General features: G+C 35.0%; 1 protein-coding gene across 1 annotated transcript; it reads right to left on the reverse strand.

The window, feature by feature from the left end:
* Window positions 1-10772: 10772 nt before the first annotated feature.
* Window positions 10773-11189, reverse strand: LOC145162170 (uncharacterized). Its single transcript, XM_079081397.1, has one exon. The coding sequence runs from the start codon at window positions 11187-11189 to the stop codon at window positions 10773-10775; it is 417 nt and encodes a 138-aa protein (XP_078937523.1).
* Between the last annotated feature and the right edge of the window lie 13744 nt (window positions 11190-24933).

Consider the following 24933-nt stretch of genomic DNA (forward strand, 5'->3'; position numbering starts at 1 on the left):
CTAAAATGTTTCAACTTGTATTCCCCCCCATAAAAGCATTTAAAAATCATTTAAAAGATAAGTTAAGGGGTATGAACTCACATGTAGTGAGTGATACGGAAGTATGTTTGGAAATAGGATGTAGAGTGTCAGGTGAAACCTTGAGCACACAAAGATCCTAATAACATATAATGACATGTATGAATTTGATTAGTGTATAAACAACTAATTATAAGGGATAACACCCTAATAGACTAATAAACTCTTAGATTGAAGGGATACAATCACATATGATTGCATAACTAGGGTGTATGGCCACCCTATTGAGTTTACGGTCCAAATGACATGACCTAGTGAGTTTACGGTCAAAATGGTATGACCATTTGGAGTTCACGGTCCAAGTGGGTTCATGGTCTATTGACCATACGGTTAAGGAGTTCACGGTCCTATGACCTTACGGTCATAAGGTTTACGGTCTAGTGAGTTTACCACCGTAAACTCACATCCTTTTGTGCATAGGATGATTTCCAAGCATTTCGAAGGGTTCTAAGTTCCATTCTAGGCTTTAGGAGGGTTTAATGGTTACAATGCACCATTTATAAGGGTTTACGGTCTAAGGAGATACACTTAGACCGTGAACACCTTGTTCTTGGCTAAACATGATGTTTTCAAGGTGATTAACTAGTGATTCAAGCATATATCAAGCTAAGGGTAGTGTACTTACTGATTAGAAGCTTGAAAGGGGTGATTAGGATCCAAAAACACTAGTGTGTGTTCTTGGTGAAATGAAGAACACTTGAAGATCTATCAAAATGAAGAGATTTCATGGATGAAATCATGTATAATCACTAGATATTGAAGGATATCCACAAATCAAGAGAAGAAATACTTACTATCTTGAAGATCTAAGAGGAAAGTTGGATGATAGTTGAGAGAGTTTTCGAGATTTTGGCTTGGAAAGGCTAGAAATGATCAAAATGATCATGACTCATGCATATATGGGGAGTTTACGGTCACCATGACCGTAAGCTCTAAGCTTCCTGACCGTAAACTCCTTTTGAGGAGGTTTACAGTTTGCTAGATGGTTTGGAACATTAACTGATACATCCAAACACTGATTCCTATGATGTACTAGTCTCAGAATACTCAGAATAGACTCTAAACAGTGCTAAAAGTTAGCATAAATGAGACAGGCTTTGATTGGGTTTAAGAGTTATACAATATAGAAATTTCGGATTGTCACAAAAGTGTGCATGGAAATCAACACATGTTTATACCTTTTTCATTTGGTACTTTTGGTTTCCGTGTGCCAGATGTTGTAAAGCTCCTCAATAGATTCCAATGGATCATGCATAATAATGTTATGACCCCAAGATCTATGGATGTTGTTTTTAAAAGAATTAGTTTTTCTATCTAAAAAGGGGTTGTGGTGTAGTTTGTTTCTCGCTTACCCTCTACGTCTATGTAAAAATTTTATGAATAATGCAAATCAAAAGAAGATCAGTTGGTCTAAGTGTTGAACGTCCTTCCAACGAGACAGTTACAAAGTTCACATGTGCCTCTTTCTTGGCAAAAACATCGGCGTGCCTAAATATGTTGAAAAGAACCTCCCTAACCAGATCATGTCATTACTTGAAACCCGAGAGCTCTCTACAATGAACTGCATTCTCCTCAAAGGAGTCTAGTCATGCCTTGCGACAAACAGGACATGTCTCATTAACCGAAAATAAAAGGATCAGAAGATGATACTTGAGAATAGCACGATACTCCATTGGCGACATATGTTGGCCAAGACCGTTAAGAAGAATAGTCATAAAAAATCATGAGCATGTGGTGCCCTTAGACACTCAAAAACTGCTTTCTTCCTAATATTCATGTTGAAGTGAACTTCCATGACTTGGACAATTTTACTAAATGGGCACTTGCTAGTGAATGTTGGAATTTTGGAGGGGAGGTCTCCTTATTAGTGAAACCTCTAAACTCAAAGGTCAGAATCGAATCACGAAGACAGGCAAAAGCACAAACATAATCGAAATCCATACCACATATGTCACTATCTCGTAAGATGTGGTCTTGTAACACCCATGATTGAGCTCATGAGTCCAAAAAGAGTAAGAGGAAGCCTCTACCGCTGAGTACAACCCCAAACCACCAAACCTAATTGGTAAGGAAGCAACTCGCCATTCAAAGTCCTCAAACAAAGGACCCACACAAACCATAATGTTCTCAATCGACCTATGTAACCCTTTATCAAAATACAAAGTCGCCTCCTCTATGTGAATGGGTGGGCGCGTCCTCAGGCCAAAGAAAATTTTGGCAATGGCCATGAAAGATCGAAGCAAAATGAGCTAACTCTGGGGGCCATGTAACTATAACACCCGCAGATTCGGGCCAGTCAATTAAATAGAATAAGCTATAAAAATGACTTTTTGATATAAGGTTATTTATAATAAATAACCTTAACCAAAGTTATAGTGTATGTGACAAGGGTTCCGTACATATAAAGAACGCTGAAATATGACTTCGTATGAAGACGTTATGCTTCTTCAAAGTTTCACTATAAAACCGACATGTCTCTACATATCGTAAAAAAATTAAATTTTCAATAGATTACTTTTTAGCCTAAGTGGTCTAAACGAAAGTCATAGTAGTTGTAAACCGAGAGCGTGCATATAGAGAACGTCCAAATGTGACTTCATCAGAGGAAGTTATGATTTTTCGAAGTTTCAACGCATCAGTATACGGCTCAGAAACCAAAGTAGAGATCGGTTGATTGATAGCAAAAACAATCTAAACGAGAGTTGAATATCTCGTCCATATGGTTCCGTCGATATAAAGACAGTTGAGAATAGATATCATATGAGAAAGTTATGATTTTTTAACGGACTTTAACAGTCTAAGCATGTTAAAAATGTAGCTTTAAAAATAAAATCAAAATTAGCCGACATAGTCTAAATGAAAGTTGTAGATCTCATCGAGAGATTTCCGGGGATATAAAGAACGTTGAAAACGGAACTCGTATGAAGAACTTACGGAATTTTGAAAATCTGGAAATTTACGCGTACACGTGAAGTGTACCGCGCGCATCGATGACGTGGCACTCTCCGGGGGCGATACGTGGCAGTGTCGGATGCCCTTCTCTCTTTTGAGACAAGACGACGTGTCACATGAAAAATGGCAACACGTGACACCATGAAATGGTGACACGTGGCGGTTTCTAGAAGGCTAAGACGCACACGAACGAGCATGCGACATGTGGCAAGATGATGGAGGAGCCAACAAGGCAAGAGTGTGCGGTGCGCCTCTTGTCCCTAAACGGCGTACCCTCCGTGTCCTATAAATAAATGTTCCTTCCCATCCATTTTCACACAACGTTTCATATCCTTTCTCTCTGGATCGGTTTTCCTCTCTTAGGAGCCGATTTTCTTAACTTTGGGAGTGTTAGTAACAAAAGCCTTGAGATTCCTAGGAGCCCGCCGACTAGTAGCTATCAGGCCAGAGTTCTGCCATTGCAAATTTTTAGGCTTTGGTCAGGAAGAATCTCTGTAAGTTAAGCTACACTCTATCACTTTCAGTGTAGCTTATATTTATGGTCATAAGCCGTTAATATGAACCTATAAATAAGATTTATCAGTAATTTCATGTCGTAATACTGATTTATCTACTTACGGGAGAGGGGTCTAGAATGGACACGTTGGATTGGTTTTTGGATTTCAGAAAAGCTATTATGTCGAAATGATCCTGCCTACCAACTATCCTGCCTGACCGATCCTGCCTCCCAACTGTCCTGCCTGGCTGATCCTTACTTGATAGATCCTGATGTAGACATTGAGATTAGTGAGGATCTAGACTATTATTATTCTCTAGGATCATTAGACTAAAACTTTGTATTAGTTATACTTAGGTCACGTCAAGGAATATCTAAGGTGTTAGGCGAAACTTTGCACATATCATCAGTCACCCACCTAAGTTAAGTGAGTGCATAGTCCATTTAATGAACATGATTTAATACGAGTATTGATTAAAATATTAAATATTTCCTGGAAGTCGTATGTGAATTATGTGCTTATTGCCTGGATATATGTTAGGATATATGTTGTGCTATGTGCGAACCAGATATGATTCTATTTTATGTAGGATTAAATAGATAACATCACATAATAGTATTAAACGTAGCATTGCTAAGAAGATAAAAGAATAATAATACCTAATGCACTGTAGGGATTATAAATACACTAGAATTAGGTTAGTGTACCCCAAGAATAGAGTTGGTGTTAAGGTTGGTTACAGACACTGTAATCTAGTATAGGTATAAACTTAGACTCATGGAAGATACCTAGCTCAATTAAGTTTGATATTAGGTAGTCTCACTAGGAGAATGTGTGTAACCTAGGAATGGAGAGTAAAGTTCCGCTCCATGACACTATCAGGTGTCGATGTACAGTAGCTCCGTACGGGATGACCAGAAATGGTGGGTCCCGATCAGGCAACTGTTAGCGGTATGTCTAGTCACCCCACAGAGTAGGTGACAACATTTGATCATTCTAGAAAATCTTGTGAATTATGTTGCTACTGTGAGCTCATTACTCACAGAAGTATATGAACTAGAAAACCATATTCATCAATTACTCTGACGGACCATGTGCCTTTATGACTTACATTGGCAGAGGAAGCCCCTAGCTGTGTATTCAATCTTTTAATGGTTCATCAGGTGAAATAATTTCTCATTGATAATCTTGGACTAGGATCTGTGAGGATCGGTAGGAATAGATATGTAGGAATGTAAGCCAATATGAATTTAGTATGGTAACGGTTGGTTTTGCAGGTCTGATAATTAAAGAATATTATCATATCAATATCGTGGGATTGAAATACCTATGTATCTCACCTGGTTTCCCCAACCTGGCCCACTCTGTTTATATGCATCACAGATATTAAGACTTAAGCTAGTGGAACTTGATTAGGATGCTAAGCGATTAAGAGACAACCCGCAATAGTATTCAGGACCATTAGGTTTTTACGCTGTAACTTATGTATATGTACTGATTATGACATCCTTAGGGTTTTTATATTTTGGAAACAAACATTTGTAAATCAAAATGATCTTTTGTACTGGGATTTTCCGCAAATATAAATAAATGATTTTAAAAGTGTGAAGAAAAGTTTTAAATGGTTCTGAAAATTAGAGGATGTCACAGTAACTATGGAAGAAGGTGTATCAAATCAACAACGTTTGCAACTCTCTTCATGGCTAACTCATTAATAAATCTCGCATATCTAATAACAGCTCCCCGAAGAAGCTTCACCCCAAATAACGGTCTCCCAATGTTACCAGGGAATAAACCTACACGAAGCTTCCTACTATTATATTAAGGCCAAAATAGTTCGACTTTCTTGATATGTAGTTTAAGACCCAATCCTGGGCCTGTCACTCTAATGATGTCCAATACTCTGGCCATCATTAGACATATGCATGCGTGCCAGGAGTTTAAGGGAGTTATGCAAAGTAACTTGGGAGTCTTGGAACAATCCTCGAAATAAGTATGGATATGTGTGGAAGGTATTATGGGCTCGTATTATTGAAATCACATGATCCATAATTAGTTCAAGAAGTGTTATAAAGGATACCAAAAAACTTGTGGGTATATATGTATAATGTAAGTTAGCTCTGCGCATTAATTTTGATGTGTTTTCGTTATCTTCCATAGTCGGTATGGTGACCATTCGTGATGGAGGTGTAGGCCTGAGTGAGAGGGATGTCCGCGACATTATACCTGCAGAGGTTTCGAGGTTCATGCTGGAAGATTTTCCTAGCATGATCAGTCCGGTCAAGGATGAGTTGACTTTAGTGGTGGATAAGCGATTTAGGATTCTTCGGGCTGATTTGGAGGTTGGTCGACTCAAGACTCATGATGTCACCTTCTGAGATTTTGATGCTTGTGGGGATCCTCGATTTATGTGGATAAGGGAGCCCATCGTCGGTATGCGTTGGATCGCTGATGTTGAGAGTGCCTTTCTTGCCAACTTTTGTTCGGTCGAGGCCAAGGTCGGATTTGCGGTGTGTCTGTTGTGTGATGGAGCTAGGAATTTCTGGTGTTGATGAGCTTTAAAATTTAAATCATTATTTTAAATTGATTCATTTTACATGTGATATACTGAGAGATAAATTATGAATAATATTGACATTAATTTTGACTCTCAAATATTTTGTTGATTTAATGGGATTAGATTAGATTTTGTAAGTTAATAACTGAATTATTGATATGTTTATTTAATGAGTTTTTTTCAAAAAAAAAAAAAAAAAAACTAAACGGTTTTGAATTTTGAAGTCAAAAGCTATAAATAAAGGACTTAAAAGCAATATTAATTTTTAAAGTCAAAAGCAATATTAATTAAAAAAACTGATATCTTATAAATAGAATGATATCCTTCAATTGATAACATAATTACTGAATTTAAAGATTCTATAATTAAATGTAATTGTGTTTGAATTCTATTTGGAGAAGATGATGTCAACAATTTAATCTAAATGTGAAAAAATAGGATTGAAATACAATCAAAGGCTCTAATTGCTTCATTGGTGAATTAATGGTTCTTTTTTAATAATATTTAGAGATCAGAGATGAATTTTTTTGATTATATTGGTCGATTAAGTAATATAAAAAATTGGTTATCTGATTTTGATTATATTTTATAAATCATATTTTCGATTTTGTAAATACTCTCTATTTGCAAAATAAAACTTAATTTTTATTAGTAAAATGATAAGAATGGTAGTTTGGAATAACTTTATTATGAATATTTTTGTCTTTTATTATATCTTATTTCTAATGGTTCAATAAATAATTTAAAATTTTCGATTCCAATTATTTTTTTTTTCGTAAAGTAACTTTTTAGTAAACTAAGTTAAATAAAAAAAATATATAAAAAGTAAAACTAGTCAAATAGATTTTATGCAAAAAACATTTTTTATTATATTTATTTATGTATCAAAGTAGTTTTTTGATAGATATTATGCAAGTGATATGAATCTTTCGATCACTAAACACGTTATATTTTTAACAGGATCGATCCAAACATATTTGACGCCCGACCAAAACTAAAATAGAGGCTTCCAATTACAAGAAATTTGGTGTGGCCATTAAATTTAATTTAGATTTGATAAAGAGTTTACTATTAAGATATGAACCAAATATATAAGTTCTTTAGGTAACTACAAATTTATTATGGTTATGTGAAGAATTTTATATATAAACTAATTCTTAGAAATTTAAATTAAATTTTGGAAAACAAATGTCAATGATAAACTTAGACATTTTAATGAATTAAAATCTCTACCTAATTAAACTAGATAATATGTGTTGTATAATATATTTATTTAGATATATTCTTATATAAAACATAAAATAAAATAGGAAAGAATTTGTACAATTGATATTATAAGAAACTATGTTTTTAGTAGGTAATCTTAAGTATTATTTAGAGTAAATTACACGAATGGTCCCTATGGTTTGGGGTAATTTGCGTGCTTGGTCCCTAACTTATTTTTTAACCTGGAAAGTCTCTACTGTTTTTTTTGTTACGCGCTTGGTCCCTACTGTTTGTTTTTGTTACACGTTTGGTCTCCGTCTTAGCTAAAAATACTATTATTTAAATAGGGAAAAATTGTGGGGAAGCTAAGGTAAGGTGATGGGTGGGATTGGGGGTGTGTTTATTTAAATAAATTAAAAATCAAGGGCAAAATATTTTTTTAGGTAAGACAGGGACCAGACACGTAACAAAAACAAACAGTAGGGACCTTCCAAGTTAAAAAAATAAGTTAGAGACCAAACACGCAAATTAGCCTAAACCATAGGGACAATTCATATAATTTACTCTATTATTTATAAATATCTTTACGTTTAAAAATAAAAATAGGCATAGATGGAAGAAATATATAGAAGAGTAATATCTAAATAATTGAATCATCCTAAATGAAGGAGAATTGTAAGATTCATAAATTCAAGTAAGATATATCCATATTGAAGAGGATTCAGTGTTCTCTTAAATGTTATATACAATTATAAATAATTAAAACTTCTTAACTGTGATAATTATGATAAATGTATTATAGGAGTTTATTTTACATTTAAATTCATTCAAAAGGGTTAAATGTAATAAATGAAAATTGAAATGAAAAGGAAATAAAAAGAAATCAGAATAAATGCAAAGTAGAAAACTGAAGCGGGTAAATATAGATTTTCAAAAAGTATCACATAAATGAAGAAAATAGAAATTAGAGAAGAATACTAAACAAGCTGGAAATTTCAGGGACAAAAGATATAAATTTGATTTCAAATGAGATAGATAATTAAAAAGTAAAATGCAACGCTAAGATTTTTTTGTTAAAAGAAACGGCCACCTTACCAAGTGATCTGTAACAACTTTATGAAGATAATTTAACAAATTTATTAATAGACAAAATTGCAAAAATGTCACTGTGGTATGCATTTTTTTGGGGTTTCAGTCCAAACTTCGATTTTTTGGATTCATGGTCCTTTTGACCCAGTTTGTACGTAGAATTGGTCCTCCGACTTAACTTCCGTTAAGTTATTGCTGTTAACCCCCTCATGTGCCTCCCACATGAGGGTATATTTGTCTTTTTACTTATAAGGGACCATTTTTGCAGCTAAAAAAATATATCCCCTTTTCTAAAAAAAAAATTAATACCTATTTATTTATTTTAATAATGAAAAAATTAATACCTATTTTTAAAAAAAATTAATACCTAAGGGTCTCTCTCTCTCTCTCTCTCTCTCTCTCTCTCTCTCTCTCTCTCTCTCTCTCTTCCCTTTTCTTTTTTCCCAAACACCATTGTTGAAGAAGCATCACCCAAAATCCCTTGTCGAGCATCAAACAAACAAACAAACACACCCTTGGATGGCTGTTTCCGGCGAGATCAAGAGGAGCTACAACCCTCTCGACGACTGCAATCGATGTTCAACACCTCTGTAACCCTCTTATAGTCGAAAAAGCACAACCCCAAACACCCCACCTCAATCGTTGTTGCTGCAGTTGCTCTGATTCCCTTCCGAATCGTTGCTATCGATTACGAGAAAGAAACCACGACGAAACTCGCCGGGAAGCAGCCTCGCCACCTCCTTCGGTTGTTCATCGCATCTTCCCTCTTTTGCACCTTTCCTTACCGAACTTGTTGTCGCAACTTACTTGTTTCCCTCAGATCTTCTTTCCTTCCTTCCCCTTCGCATATCAATGCTTAAGTAGCCCTTGTTGCTTCCGATCTTATTCTTCATTCATCGGTCCGATTGAGCACCCGTGACACTCCCTTTGATCGGCGACTGCAGCTGCCTCCCTCCCATGTGTGTTTTGATGCCATATCGGGAAAAGGAACAGTGAAGGAGGGCTCGTCGGAGATTGACGTCACCCCTCCTCACAATTGCCATCCACTGCCGGAGACTCCAATCGTTTGCCTCACTCGTTTCTTTCCTTACTCGATCTGAAAACCACATTTATTACAAATCTGAAAACCAGGGTTGGAGATGGTGGTTGAAACAAAACCCAGACACACCTTCAAAAATGAAAACACACATAGACACAAATCGAAACTGTAGATGAATATACACCCATAAATCGATTTGCAGAAACAAAACCCATACACAAATCGATTCTAGGGAACATCATTAAGAAAAATGGAGTATATATGTATATGTTCTTGACTGTGTTTTTGGTGGAGAGAGAGAGAGAGAGAGAGACCTTTTTTAATTTTTAATTATTAAAATAAATAAATAGGTATTAATTTTTTTTTTTAAAAAAAGAGAGATATATTTTTTAGGTGCAAAAATGGTCCCTTGTAAGTGAAAAGACAAATATACCCTCATGTGGGAGACACATAAGGGGGGTAACAGCAATAAATTAACGGAAGTTAAGTCGGGGGACCAATTCTACGTACAAACTAGGTCAAAAGGACCATGAATCCAAAAAAAATGAAGGTTTGGATTGAAACAAAAAAAAATGCAGGGACCATTTTTGCAATTTTGTCTTGTTAATATTGTAATACAAACAAATTATAAAATTGGGCCTCAAACTTTGATGGGCGCTAGGCCATCACTTAGCTTGCCCTATTGGGTCGGGCCTAGATTTTTAACCATATAAAATTTGATCCCAAAATAGATATGTTTGTATATTCTGTTAACCATATAAAACTATAAACGTTTATGAATGTAAAGTCGTTCAATAAAGAAATTCCATTGGACCACCCCAAGTTGTTATCTCATCACTACTTATTCAAAGCATGTGACTCTTAGGCCTTATGAAGTGATGTATGACATGTCGGTTACCACAATCAATTTTTTAGTTTTACTGCCACGTTATTTTTGTCGTACAACATACATGTATACATACATTACATGTATTTTAGGAGTGGGTTAAGATTGATATTTTTTGTTTGAGAAATTAAATATCTTTCTATTTTTTTTCCTATAAATCCTCCTATCCAATTAAATAGTAACATGTGTAACATTTAATGTCCATTTAATGAAATTTTAGTATACTTATATGACACATGTCTTGATTTAATTGGGTATGAGGATTTGTAGGAACAAAAGTAGGAGGATATTTAATTTCTCTTTTTGTTTTTGGTTTAAACTAATTTTTTTTATAAAAACCAAACACTTTACTAAAATAAAATTAAAGAAGTTATAATACTCGAAAAAAATTTATAACACCACAAAAAGAAATTCATAACACCACGGTTAAAAGTTAAATATACAAAGATTAAAAAATAAACTTAAATCCTACATAAAATCGTCTTTCAAAAATTGATCGTCCAATTCATCTGCATGTGACATATTAAGATAGATATTATTAAGCGTCCAAAGATGATCAAGATGATGGATCAAATCGCGGCGCAAATCATGATGGATTCTCGAATTATGTACTACCGCGTGTCTTTGCATGTAATCATCGCCACCAATTTCTAATTGTTGTATCTCCGAAATGACTTCATGTTCATCATAATCACATATCGGGTTGCCTTTATTTTCTAGTATCGTATCATGTAATATGATACAAGTGTACATCACCTCAATCATCTTAATCTTATCAGAAAAAATCGATGGGTTTTTAAGTATATGCCAACGTTTTTTAAGAGCTTCAAACACTTGTTCCACATCTTTCCTTGCTTTTTCATACGCTTTTTTGAATCTCATCATTCTAGTATAATCAGGACACGACAAAGTTTAAACAAACACCGAATGCTCAAGATAGATCCCATCGACAATATAGTAATCGAATCTGTAATGCCTTCATCGTAAATCAAAATAGGAATCTGGTGCAGTACCGTCATACATCTTGTTGAATATTGGTGAATAATTCAGAACATTAATGTCATTAAGAGACCCGACATTACCAAAGAAAGCATGCCTGAAGTGTGTTAGGTTTGGTTACGAACACAAATGATTCAAAGAAAAGTATTAAGAACACAAGATCTAAATATAATCTGGTTGGCTCGTATTTAGTTTGAAATGAGTACAAAGTATCAAGAGTGTTTACAATCACGAGTGCTAGAAAGTTATTACTCTACTCTAGTACATATCCTATTTAAAGGATATAAAACAGACTTACAAAAAATATCAGGACTAAACGTCTAAGCTTCGAATACAAATATGACTTGCAAAATAGATAGAAAGTCGAAATCATTTGGATTTCGACTCCTTACAGACTCAAACCATTTCGACTCCTCACTATAAATGTTTCGACCCCTACAATGTCAAATCCACATATCCTGTGATGCTACAGTTTCAAGTATAACCGACGGATAACCATAATCACCACATGTATATTGTCCATGATATGTAATTGGACAATTTGCCCATTTCCAATGCATGCAATCCAAGCTTCCTAACATCCTAGGGAAACCATGCACGTTTGCATGATGTTCATATAACTGTTTATGTCATTGGCAGTAGGGTAACGCAAATAATGTGGACGGTACAACCTCATCACATACTTGGAAAAACTGTGAAGACTTTCACGTGTGGTATGTACAGACTTCCTAAAACTCTCATCCAATGCATTAGGTTGGGTGCTGAATGCTAACATACAAATTACAGTTGTGCATTTTTGTAAATGATGAAATCCAACCGTACCTCTTGCATCTGAACGTTGTTGAAAAAATGTGTACGCTTCTGTCACGTCATGTATTACGCTGTAACAAATAGTTGTGCATTCGGAAACCGACGTCGAAAAAAGTAACCTTAAAAAATAGCATGCTCATCAAAATAGTCATGCATCAAATGTCGGTAGGCCGATTCACGCTCTCTCTGTATATATCTTCTTCGTTTTTGTTGCGCATGTTTGAGAGATGAATGGTTTTTTTTTGTGTAAAATATGATGGATTTAGGTGGTATTTATAATGGTATGAAATTGAAAAAAAAAACGTTGGTGGTTCAAAGTTTTTTCTCTTTGATCGACACAAACATGTTTGTGCATGTCCTCCTCGGCATGCCACCTCTGTAGGGGAGGTGTATGCCAAGGATACCGAGCAATTGCCGAGCCAAAATGCCGGTGACTCCCCGCTGTCTTATGGTTTTGTTTTAAATGTTCTGAACTCAAGCCTTGAAAAAATGACTTAGATATGAGTACAAGTAAAGATATGACAAAACCTTTTTCTAGAAAGAAAAAAAAAACAACATATCAACGTATGTTGTTTTGTTGGTTTTCTAGTAAGGACCCAAAGACTCATAATTGCAATGGCGACGGTGAGGAAATAATTATACTGTATGGTCCAAAAAATTGGTCATTTATGTTGCTTGGTAGCTTGGGTACATGACTATGTGTGGGGAGGAGAATGGTCCTATTTTTAGGACCTGTAAATTCCAAAGGAAGTGGGCCTTTTTTTATCTACTATCTAGGGATTCTTCAAATTAACTTTTATCCTTTCTTTCCCTATTGTATATTTAGTTTGATAGTATATTATCTAATGTTTTTAACACTAATGCCTTTGAAGGTTTTGATTTTTATTTCATTTATGGTCTTACACTTTTCTGGAAATAACTCTTCAATCACGTTCTTTCGAAAATTGAAGAAATTCGAAGAGTTTGTTTATTGGGTTTTAGTAAACCTATTTTATATTAATTTTGAAAATGAACATCGAAATAGCATTATTTTAGTTAAGATTAACTATTTGGGTTTTGGTAAACCTATTTTAAATGCTGTAGTATTGTTTGTTTATTCCTCTCTGGTTTGTTTTGATGCTCCCTTGCTCAACTACTTGCTGTTGTTTTGGGTTATTATCTATATATTTATTCGCCGTTTCAAAAAAAAAAAACTATTTGACAAAATAGGACTCTTTTCCGATGTTTCAATCAAGGTTGTTAAGATCGGAATCTTATATAGGATCGTTTTCCGCTTTGCAAGATCGTAATCATAAGATCGAATCGGATCGTAAGATCCTACCAAAATCATTTGAACTATATATATATATATATATATATATATATATATATATATATATATATATATTTCAATCATCTGTTAACAATAAATAATTTAACACATAAAAATACTTATACAATACAACATTTAACAATATGCATTTCAAAAGTGTCATTTAATGTAGATAGTCCAAGAAAAAATATTAGATTTAAAAAAAAAATAGTAACGATGCTACGCTCTTACGATCGATTTTATGATTTTACGATCCGATCCTACCGTGATTTTACCAAAAAATGATCATAGTAAGATCGAGATTGATTTACCTAGGTGAGATTATAGGATCGTACGATCCTACAATCAAAATCGTGATTTTAACAACCTTGTAACAAAGTGATCAAATATTTCACAATCCGGTCATTATGAATTAGAAATGCAAAACAACAATCCTTACTACTTTAAAAATGTAAAAAGGCTGGGTGTTATTTTGTGAGCTGAACTCCACATTCAAGATATCTGACTAAAGGAATTACTAGTGGAGATTGCAAAATAGCTTAATTCCTTTCGTCAGATATCTTGAATGTGGAGTTCAGCTCACAAAATAACACCCGGCCTTTTTACATTTTTAATCACTATGATTTTCTAAACATTTATGACTTATAGTCATGTTAAATATGGTCCAAAAAAAATGAATATTTATATTTGTTGAAAAGACAAACGAACTCTAAATATTACAACTAATACAAACAAAACCTAAAAAAAACATTAATAACTATTATGTTTCTTTTGTTTTAACAAATAGAAAAAGGAAAGTAACGTCTCCTCTGTTTTTGTAATACCACTTTTGCCAATAACCTCCAAATTCAATGGAGTAAACTGTACACCACCACCAGTTATATATACATTTTACCTACATTATTATTTTATATTTTGGGTATGGATTTGTCATTTTATATAACAAAATACAAATATCACGCATATTATTTATACGATTAAATGTGAGTCTATATTTGACAACTTCACTGTTATAACGGTAATACCTCAAATTTTTAACACTTTTAAAACACGAAAAGTGACGTTTTATGAAAGAATTTACCTTAGTATTTACAAAATTTGCTCACAATAAAAACATTTTTGGACTATTATTTAAAAACAGGTGTTACCAAGCAATATATTAACGTTTCATTACAATTTTCTTTACGTAACAAATTGCAACCCTAAGTGTTGTGACAATTGCAAAATATTTGGTATAACCACGCTACTTGTCCCGCTCACGCATCTATCATCTCTTGCTCAAAGCCGACTATGCCTACTATAAAAGAAGTTGACAATGAAGGCTTTCAAAATGGTCAAGAGAAAAACTAGAACATTCTCTATCCCTAAAAAGAAGATTCCCATCGACAATTATAAAAGTAAAGGGCCATAAAGATCCCTCAAGTTTATAGGCCAATAATTTGTGAAGAGCCAAAGAAGAAAGTATCGACCAACATGTTTGATGCTCTTTCACATCAAAGAGTGGAAGAAACTTAAGACGATTTCTATATCCCCCGTGATTTCCGTTCCCAATATACTTATCCCAGCTTCTACGCACAACCGAGCTCCTTTCATGGTGTCCGTATCTCTATTCCAATCGACCAGGGATGCCATTTTTAGGTCTTTTCTCTTATTAGTGCTTTTGTTTTGTTTGTTTGACTTTGCTTTGGGGCCCATCCCTTAGCTTTGGTTACTCTCTCGGGTTCCTTTCGGTACTCGTGGTTCTCTGTACTTTATTTTATTTTATTTTATTAATAATATCCGCCAAGGAGTGTTCCCCCTTTATCCAAAAAAAAGTATAGGGTGTTCCCCCTTTATCCAAAAAAAAGTATTAAAATATGATTCCCACAAAGTATCTTCCAAATATAAAAGTCCGCTCTGCCCCAAAACTATCTTCTAGTGATCTAAGTCATTACTAAGGCTAGGGTAGTGGCGTATGTTAGAAATTGGGTAGGGTTTATGGTGGAGATCTGGATACCCTTAGATCGTGTAAACACTTTCCGAACTGATATTTCTACAATATGCCCGAGTTACAAGAAACTTGACCTAGGATAATCCCAAGGGGACACTTACGAATCTAGGCACAGAAAATGTAAGCCAAATTGCTAGAAGATTATGAGTTTGTATGAAGAAAAACGAGAGCTAAAAAGGTGATCCTTCTCCACAAAAAGAGAGTCGTTTATATAGAAAACGATAAGTAGGGTTTCGTTTTAGGGTTGGCCGTCATGAGTTGCTTTGGAAACAAGTCAAGGGAACCCCAGGCAGGGACTTTGCCCCTTAGACCCCGCTAGGGGCACTGCCCCTTTGGAAACCCCGGACCCCCGATTTGTCGTCAAACCGGCTTGTAATTCGAACTTATACATATGTGCACTCCGCACATACCCAAACATATATTAGAGTACAATTTATGGAACCCTTAGCTCACATGTAAGTTCCAATTACACAAAATGTCATAGTGACACTAAAATCACCAACAGTGTAGCTCTTGCCGAACTCCACCTCAACTCCAACAAGGCCTTGCTCATGGTGCTGTCAGAAGACGCCGAGTGGAAAGAGTGGCATGGTGGGAGAAGAGAGGGTGGAAAGAGACTCGGTAGAAAGACGCCGAGTTAAGATGCAAACCTCGACATGCCGAGTAGGTGGTCTGTTGTTTGTCGAGCTACGTCGACATTGTCGGAAGGATGTCGAACCCACTCCTCCCAACCTAAGCATTTTTCGCACCTAGATTACATGCTATAGAAAAAAGAATACATAATACTTTCGTCTATTGATATAAAAAAGTTTTTACACAAAAATACAATTTCATATCGTATTTTGAAACAATAGTTTATGACAATCGAAAGCCATAATAACATAGTTTGAAACTACTATTTCAAAACAAATACTCTTTTTAAAACAATTATTTCAAATATAACAATCCAAAATCATAATAACATAGTTTTAAACTATTATTTCAAAACAAATACTCCATAATTACCATGTCATTAAATGTTATTATTAGGTAATGCAATGCATGATTTCCAAGCATATTAAGGGTTAAAGAATTTGTATTCTTAAAATCGGCCGACTACTACTTATTTTCCTATTTTAGGTCTATTTTTTAGAACGACTTCATATCATTATAATGAATTAGCAAATAACTAAAAAAATGAAAACCAAGAAATTACACAGAAACCACACTGATTGGATATTTTAACCAATCAACCTTATTAATCACAAGTTTTTGATTCCAATTATCAAGCCAATTGTAAGAATAATCTCTAATTGAATAAAAAATCATCTATTTTCTATATTTCTTTTCTCCAAACACTAAATCATTTCTAAAGCATCAAAGAACCCACCACATCATATTTAGAATATATTCGACCACCATCTTCTTCCCATTTAAGGACATCGACTCCATCCATAAAAGCATCTCTAACACCGAATCCCAACTAGGAATGGAAACATCCAACCATTTTCAATCTAATGTCATGTTCTAGCTGCCACTTCACACTTTAAGAAACTATGCTCCATATCGTTAGGAACATGCAAGCGAATAGAGCACAATAAATCATGAACCACAATTCCTTTATTAATCAGATTTTGCCTAAAGGGATGTCGGTTTAAAAGCAACGTCCACACAAAAATATTCACGTTTTAGGTACATAAACATTCTACCTAGTAACCATATTCTCAGCTGGTAGGAAAATATCATCAAGTAAAACTCTCACATCCTTTACCGTAAAGATGTTCAAATTGTCCAATCTCCAAACCCATAAGTGAAACATCCCAAAAATACAGTTTAAAATTTTCATTTTAATCCATTAATAAAACCATAAATATCATCCCTCATATAAAAGTCATAAATCGTGTATCTCAAAAATATCATCACATCAGTCAATGTATCAAAATCACATGTCAAAACATCATAGTGAATCCTCCCAGGTTAAAAACTGTGGTGTGTGCCATGCAGTCATCCGGAGCTCTTCTCCTTACTAGCGGAAGTACCTGAAACAAAAATTGAAAAATGTAAGCACGAAGCTTAGTGAGTCTCCCCAAACTACCACATACAATACACATAGTCACATAATCGCATATATTGGGCCCCGCCCTGCTACATCGGATACTGCCTGACATCGGCGTGTCCGACATTGGGCCCCGCCCGGCATCGAGCAAAGCTCGGCATACATATGAGCATAACTACTAATACACACAACATAAGCATAATCACTTAACTTAAAAATATATAGACATTCCTCGGGCCCCGCCCGACATTGGACCAAAATCCGGAAACATACAAACATTCCTCAGGAACCGCCTCCGCATCGGACCGTAGTCCGTAAGCATACAAACACATCTACATGCAAGAATCACAAAGACACCAAGCATACTAACATCCTTCGGGTAACGTCCCGACATCGGATCGAAATCCGAAAAAACATATAAACCTACATCGGGCCCCGCCCGACATAGGATCCTAATCCGGAACATACTAACATACATAAACGGGCTGCCCTTGGTGCCTTAGACCCGCTCCTACTGGAGGAAAACTCACCTTAAATGTCGAGTGAAGTAGCTGAACGTCTCGGCTCCTGCAACCGGCTCTACTCACTCCCTGTACAAAACAACCCCTTAAATACCATTCCTTATGTGCAGACCCCTTCATGGGTCAAACTTGGTCAATTCAATGTCCCAGTCAAAGTCAATGCTCAGTCAAAGTCAAAGTCAACAATTTGAGTTGACTCAACTCGTCGAGTCAATCCCCTGACTCGCCGAGTTCCCTTGCTACACTTAGTCGTGAAAACACGAACTAACTCGTCGAGTCCCTTCACAGAATCGTCAAGTTCCACCTTGTACAGGATCGGGACAAACCAACTCAACTCGTCGAGTCCCTCCATGGACTCGCCGAGTTCCTCTGTCTGTTTGAGCCATCTTAGTGGATTAAGCTCCTATCCTTCAGATCCAAATCCCATACTTCATCTACATACTGGAGATACACTTTTAAGGGTAAAGTTTCCAACTTTACCCGCTATTAGTCCTCCTCAAAGGGTTTAGTTCAAACCCTAGCTCTCTAGAACATAGATCTTGGTCCAAAAGCCATAATACTCCAAACTAAATCATCCTAACATAGATCTAGGCCTTAGACATCACTTGGACACGTAAAGCTCCTAACTTTCCTTCCATGCATGGCCTTTTGGGGCTAAAAAGGCCAAAGTAACACCATAAGACTTGCATGGAGGTTCCAATGGCATAAAGTTTGCACCTTTATGCCATAACAATCCTCAATGAGTCCAGATCTGAAGGGATCCTTGCTTGGGACGTCCATATCCCAAGGACTAAGCTTCTTGGACCAAAAATTATAGTTAAATGCGTACCAGGAATCAGGCATTACAATTCTCCCCCACTTGTCTTAGACTTCGTCCTCAAAGTCTGCTACGTCTGGAAACAACTCCAGGTAGTGCTCCCTCATCTCCTCATCGGGCTCCCAAGTTCACTCCGAACCCTTGCGGTGCTTCCACTGCACCTTCACCAGCTGAACAACCTTGTTCATCAAGGTTTCCGTCTTGTGATCCAGAATCGCCACAAGCCTCTCAATGTAGTTCAGGCTGTCGTTAACCTGAATATCCTCTAAAGGTACAATCACCGAATCATCCACTAAGCACTTCCGCAACTGAGAAACATGAAAAGTGTTGTGGATTTTACTGAGCTCTGCTGAAAGATCCAATCGATACGCCACCTTGCCCACCCGGGCTATAACCCTGAAAGGACCAATGTACCTGGGGCCCAATTTGCCCCGTTTCCTGAAACGGATGACACCTTTCCAAGGTGACACCTTCAGGAAGTAATAATTCAACAACATGCAACACTTTTCAGAGAAGGCTACAGAAAAGGTTGCATTAGGTCCAACAACTCCAAGGGAAGTTGCCAACAACAACACCTTTCGCAACAGTTTGCAGAAAGGTTGCCTTTGTCCCTGCACACTTCAAAGTTGCGAAAATTACTTTTTGGTCTTCAAAAAATGGCTTCATCTTCATTTCTTGTTACATTTTTGTACAAATAAATTGTTTCTAAAAACTAATATATTAATTACAAAAACAAATGAAGAAAACTAACATATTTAATTATTACATGCCCTATTAATAAATAAATATTAAACCACTTTTTCAACAAATCAACACAAACAACAACACAAAGGTCCTTGACTAGTTTATGCACATAATACACATTTATATGCTCAAAATTATATAAAACAACTATTTGTTTTTCTAAGACAACTTTTATGACTAAGAAAATGCATGGAAATTTTTAGTCAAAAATAACAATTATAAACATTTTAAAGTTATCATAGAAAATATATATGAATTTGCCTTGCAAAGAGAAAACCATCCATGTTTTCCAAAAACAAAAATTCCATCAACTTAACAAATAATCTAACTAACCTTGCAAAAATAGCTCTGATACCAATTGTTGGGTTTATATTAAAAAATTGTTTCAAAAACATAAACATGGCAACGGAAGACTTTGATTTTAAACAAAATAAAACTAGTTCTATTCCCACCAAAATATCATTTTGCAAGACTTAGAAAGATAAAAACAACTATAGAAAGAAAAGTGTTACAACCTTTGAAGACTTTGATTCTCATGGGAGATTGGAAGTTGATAAAGTGTGGCATGAAACTTCAAGGCAGAAGTTCTCTAGAGATATCCACCAACATAAAATCAACTTGATAAGATGCTAGTCTTCTTCTTATAATAAAAGAATCTCTTAAGCTCTTAAGAGAAAGAAATTAGTTTTCCTTAAAAGAGAGTATTCAAGTATCATCTTCATCTTTATGTTCTTAACACTTTAAGAGACAAAAACTAAAGAGAATATGTAGATGGAAGCCACAAATTTCATGGTTTTTGCTTAGTGAAAGAAGTGAGAAAATTAGTTATTTTAAGTCCTTACTTTAAGCCTTTATCCCATGGGTCTTAGCACTTTAAGACCCATGCTTCATCAAATCAGCTAGCCATGTTTTCTAAGAGCATGGTGTGTTGAATAAATTAATCAAAAGCAAGTCTTCTTTCTTCTTTATGGTCTCCTTAAATATTTTATAAAAAGAAGAAGCTAGTTTTTATCTAAAAACTCTTCTAATTTTTATAACCTATAAACATAAAAATCCATATAAGACAAAAAATCCTTTTGGTCCAAAAAGATATACATGGCATAATAAATCATACCTTATGATATATTATGATATATTTTGATACTAAACATTGAAATTAATATTTCCATGAAATAAACAATTTACAATTAATTACAAGATATATATATATATATATATATATATATATATATATATATATATATATATACATCAAGTTGTTGTTAATGTGACCCTTTAGGATCATATATTATCTAGCAATATCATTCTATAATGATTCTTGGGCATATAGATCTTTCAGACATCTGAACAGGTGATCCCACTCTATAGCCACAACAAAACAAGGAACAGACAAGAAATCCTAGATCAAGAGTTCTCATGCTATCCTACATGACTACATACAACCCCTAGGGCACTCCACTAGATGATAACCAACATAATGGTACTCTAACCAACATACTACTACTCCTATATCCTAAGATACAACGATATATACTACAACACGTAGTATAGTGAGGAAACTCACCTGAACCGAAGACCGTTGAAATCACAACAACACCCTCGCTTCCTACACTGACCTCTCCTGTGAACTGACTAGCACCAAACCAAGGTGAAACCTTAATCAATAACCTAATTCCTTCAAATTTGACCCAAGGTCAAACCCGTCAAAAAGTCAACGGTCAACGATCAAATCCTCACCACGACGTGGAGGACTCTTGGCCACGTTGTGGGAACATCCAGATAAAATAATTATGAAATCCTCAAACGCCACGACGTGACAGACATATCGTCACGTCCTGGGAACCAGTCCTAGACAACTTAATGGATTAAGCTCTTAATCCATTAAGCCACACATTCATCTCCTCGAAAAGGTTTTCTTACACAAAGATGATCATAAAAATTGATATTTTAAAGACAAGCATGCCCTATGCAAGTCTTGAGCTCAAGTTTGGTCATAAATGATGAAAAAGAGATCAAAACCTCATGCATGTGTTCAAAACACTACCAAATTTCAGATCCAACACATTAACCACAAAAGGGACTCTAAGGATCCATAAAGTTACCAAATTTATGGAATCCCAACACTCCAACTAATATAAAAATGGAGAATGATGCATAAAAGTCTAGATCTAGCAACATAGCACTATAAAGCTTGGAGCTTGAATACTCACAAAGGTCCAAAGTAATTGCTAGAAGACGATGATGAGACTTGCAAGCTGGATCTATGCACCAATGATGCTTCCTTATCCTTCAAGACAGCAAGAACACCACCAAAATCTCAAGAACTCAATAATGGAGGCTAGGGTTTCGTTGAAAGGGTTGGAGGGTGAAGGGGATGCGCTAAACCTTGAGTTTAGGGGCTTAAATATGGAAAAAAAACCCCTAAAAGATCATGGGCTTGGACTGCAGCTGAGGTCACGTCGTGACCTTCCTTTAGTCACGTCTTGACCGTCATCTCGGATACACGTTCATCCAATTGGCATGTCACGTCGTGGTGCTCCATTCACCACGTCGTGACACAACGTTTTTCCCAAAAACCTTACCTTTGGTCCTTCTAAACCCTCAACCGATCTATTCTGGAATATGGGTGTTACAACAATGGTCAGGGGACATTTTGTGTCACATTTTTTAGATAATATGCACTGCGTTCTACATAATAATTTCCCATTTCTAGTGTTCTTCCCATATGACCATTTTGTTTAGCATATTCTCATATGCTTCCTTATCATGATCTTTTATATAACCACTATACGTTCCCAAACTTATCTAGAATTTATTTAGACATGCTAAAGCATTTTTAACTAAATCCATTAAGTTCATTACAATGATTCCATGGTTTCATTAATCATCAAACTCTACTTATGGAATTAAGTGATCAAAATGTCCATAAGTTCACTAATGAACCATGTACCTTTCCCAATTATTCTACCATACATTTGTTATTATAATAAATGTATTTCAACCATTTATTGTTTATTTTATTGTTTGTATATTTAAAACCACATATGGAATTACTATTCCATTCCCTTAGTTTCGATTTTTCCGTTATAGCTTAACAATCCTTAGAACCAACTATAATTCAAGCGACCCTTCATGTTTTGCATCAAAATCATTGTCAATGTATCAATTCATGAACTAGATATCATTTACACAATTAGATGCTAAAAATCAACTGGCAATTCATAATTCAACCATAGAATCCTTAATTCCAATCATCCAAGCTTTGAATCTCTCATTCATAGAGTTTGTGCATCCAATATGGATTTATAGAAACAGAACCCCATATATAAGATCACTAAATCATTTTGATCTATACTGACAACTCATAATCCCCAATTTGAGATTCTAGGGTTGATGGCTAGATTTTTATCCAAATATTAAATCCATAAAGTGAATTATAGGATTAAGCTTGGAACATATAAACTACCCAATGAAGGTTAGAAAAAACTATTCTTCAAAACTTGCTTAAATTGGATTTGTGTTTTCTACTCAAAATCCTAACTCGAAATTTGAGTCCATATGATGTGAATTGTACCTTAAATGGTGTTTAACCCTGATGACAACTTCAACTTTCAACCCAAGCTTGAGATCCTTTCAATTTCAGAAAAAATCAACATTAGGGAGCTCTTCTCCCTCTCTAAAGTGTTTTTGGATGAAATAGGGAGAATGGTGCACCTTATGTCCCATTTTCATATTTGGTCCCTCAAGGTTGCATGTCATGACTAAAACGAGTATCCCTTTCATATATTTGTGACTTTTAACTTTGTAAGTTAACCTAACTCCTCCCTCCCTATCCATATTATGCTTTAATAGCTCAACCGTCTATTAAGTGGGTTAACTCTTTGGTCAATCTCACTTTTACTATTTTAAAAATTTTAATCCTCAAACCCTAAATGTCATAAATTTGATATTTAATCTTTTGAACCTCTATTAATGTTGAGAGTAAGACGTAAATGATTCTTCCCTACCCAACTTCTTATCAAAACTAGTCCCAATCTAATAAATTCCATGTTAACATAAATTTCATTAATTCGACAATTATAGTAAGAAATATCATATTTTTGTCTCATAGTGGTTTTATTCATATTCCCAACTTAATAACTCCTTATTAAGCTTCTAGGTAATATTTCATCACCTTTTAGCTTAATAGCTTTTTATATCTAGTTTGAATAACTAGATCCAAACTTCCATAAAATTTTGCAACTTGTCACCATTAGCCACTTAGCACCATGATCTTTAATTTCCACAAATTTTCGCAACTTGTCACCATTAGCTCTTGGGATTCACCATGCAATATATTAACTACTTTCAACCATTAAGCCTTTTGTTCTTTCATAAATTTCCATCTCCACTTTTGTAAGAGAGCATGGTTAGAGTGGCCCAAACTCCCTGTATTAATACCGCCTTTCTATTCATGACCATAACCAACTCCTATTTTTTCCATTTCATTTTTTGGGTATTCATCTCCCCACCCTAAAAAAGTCAATTCCTCAAGAATATAATTAACAAATATATGAAATAGGTACCAAAACCCCCCAACATTGATTTAATTAACATGTATCGGACTTAAATATAAAGTAAAAGTATTTCATATAGAGATAAATTTTCTACAAATTGATTAATAATGGTATTCTACCCCTCAATTTTGGACACATTATAGCCAACTGAGATTCCGAGATACACAAAAGGAATTTCACTTGCCTTGCAACCTGTGATCCTAACATATTGTTCAACCAGTTCAAAATCAACCACAACACCATAAAGATTAGAATTTTCAAGATTCAACTTCAACACAAACAGTAAATAAAAGCATATGAGAAAATGAACAATAGTAGCAATATTCTCATGCTACCACTCTTCCAAGAAAAAAACATCATTTGCATAAAGCAAACGAGAAATAACAAGATTCTTAACTCCCACTTTAGTTCCTTTAAAGAAATCCGTTTATATATCATCTAAAATAGATACATACAAGCCTTCCATATCTAGGATAAACAAAAAATGAGACAATGGCTCATCCTGTCTCAACCTCTCTCCAAAGGAAACTCCTTAGTCTGACTTGAATTAAGTAGAACTGAAGCTCTAGCCGAAGATAAGCAATCCCATATCAAATATCGTTATCTCTGATCAAATATTGATTCTCCCCTTTTAGGTATATTAACCTTATGGTCATTACATATAGGGAGTTCATACCCTTAGAATCGAGTATTACCATATCACCTATTTTTGGTTTATTAAGTATTAACATTTGGGTCATAAGGCACAATGATGCCACCATCCCTCACTAGAGATGGGTATTTAGATATACTACAAATACAATCACATTTATATGTATGCATATACATACTACAAGCACTCATTC

This window comes from Lactuca virosa, chromosome 3 (genome assembly GCF_052849685.1).
Source record: "Lactuca virosa cultivar CGN04683 chromosome 3, Lactuca_virosa_CGN04683_v6, whole genome shotgun sequence".
NCBI lineage: Eukaryota > Viridiplantae > Streptophyta > Magnoliopsida > Asterales > Asteraceae > Lactuca > Lactuca virosa.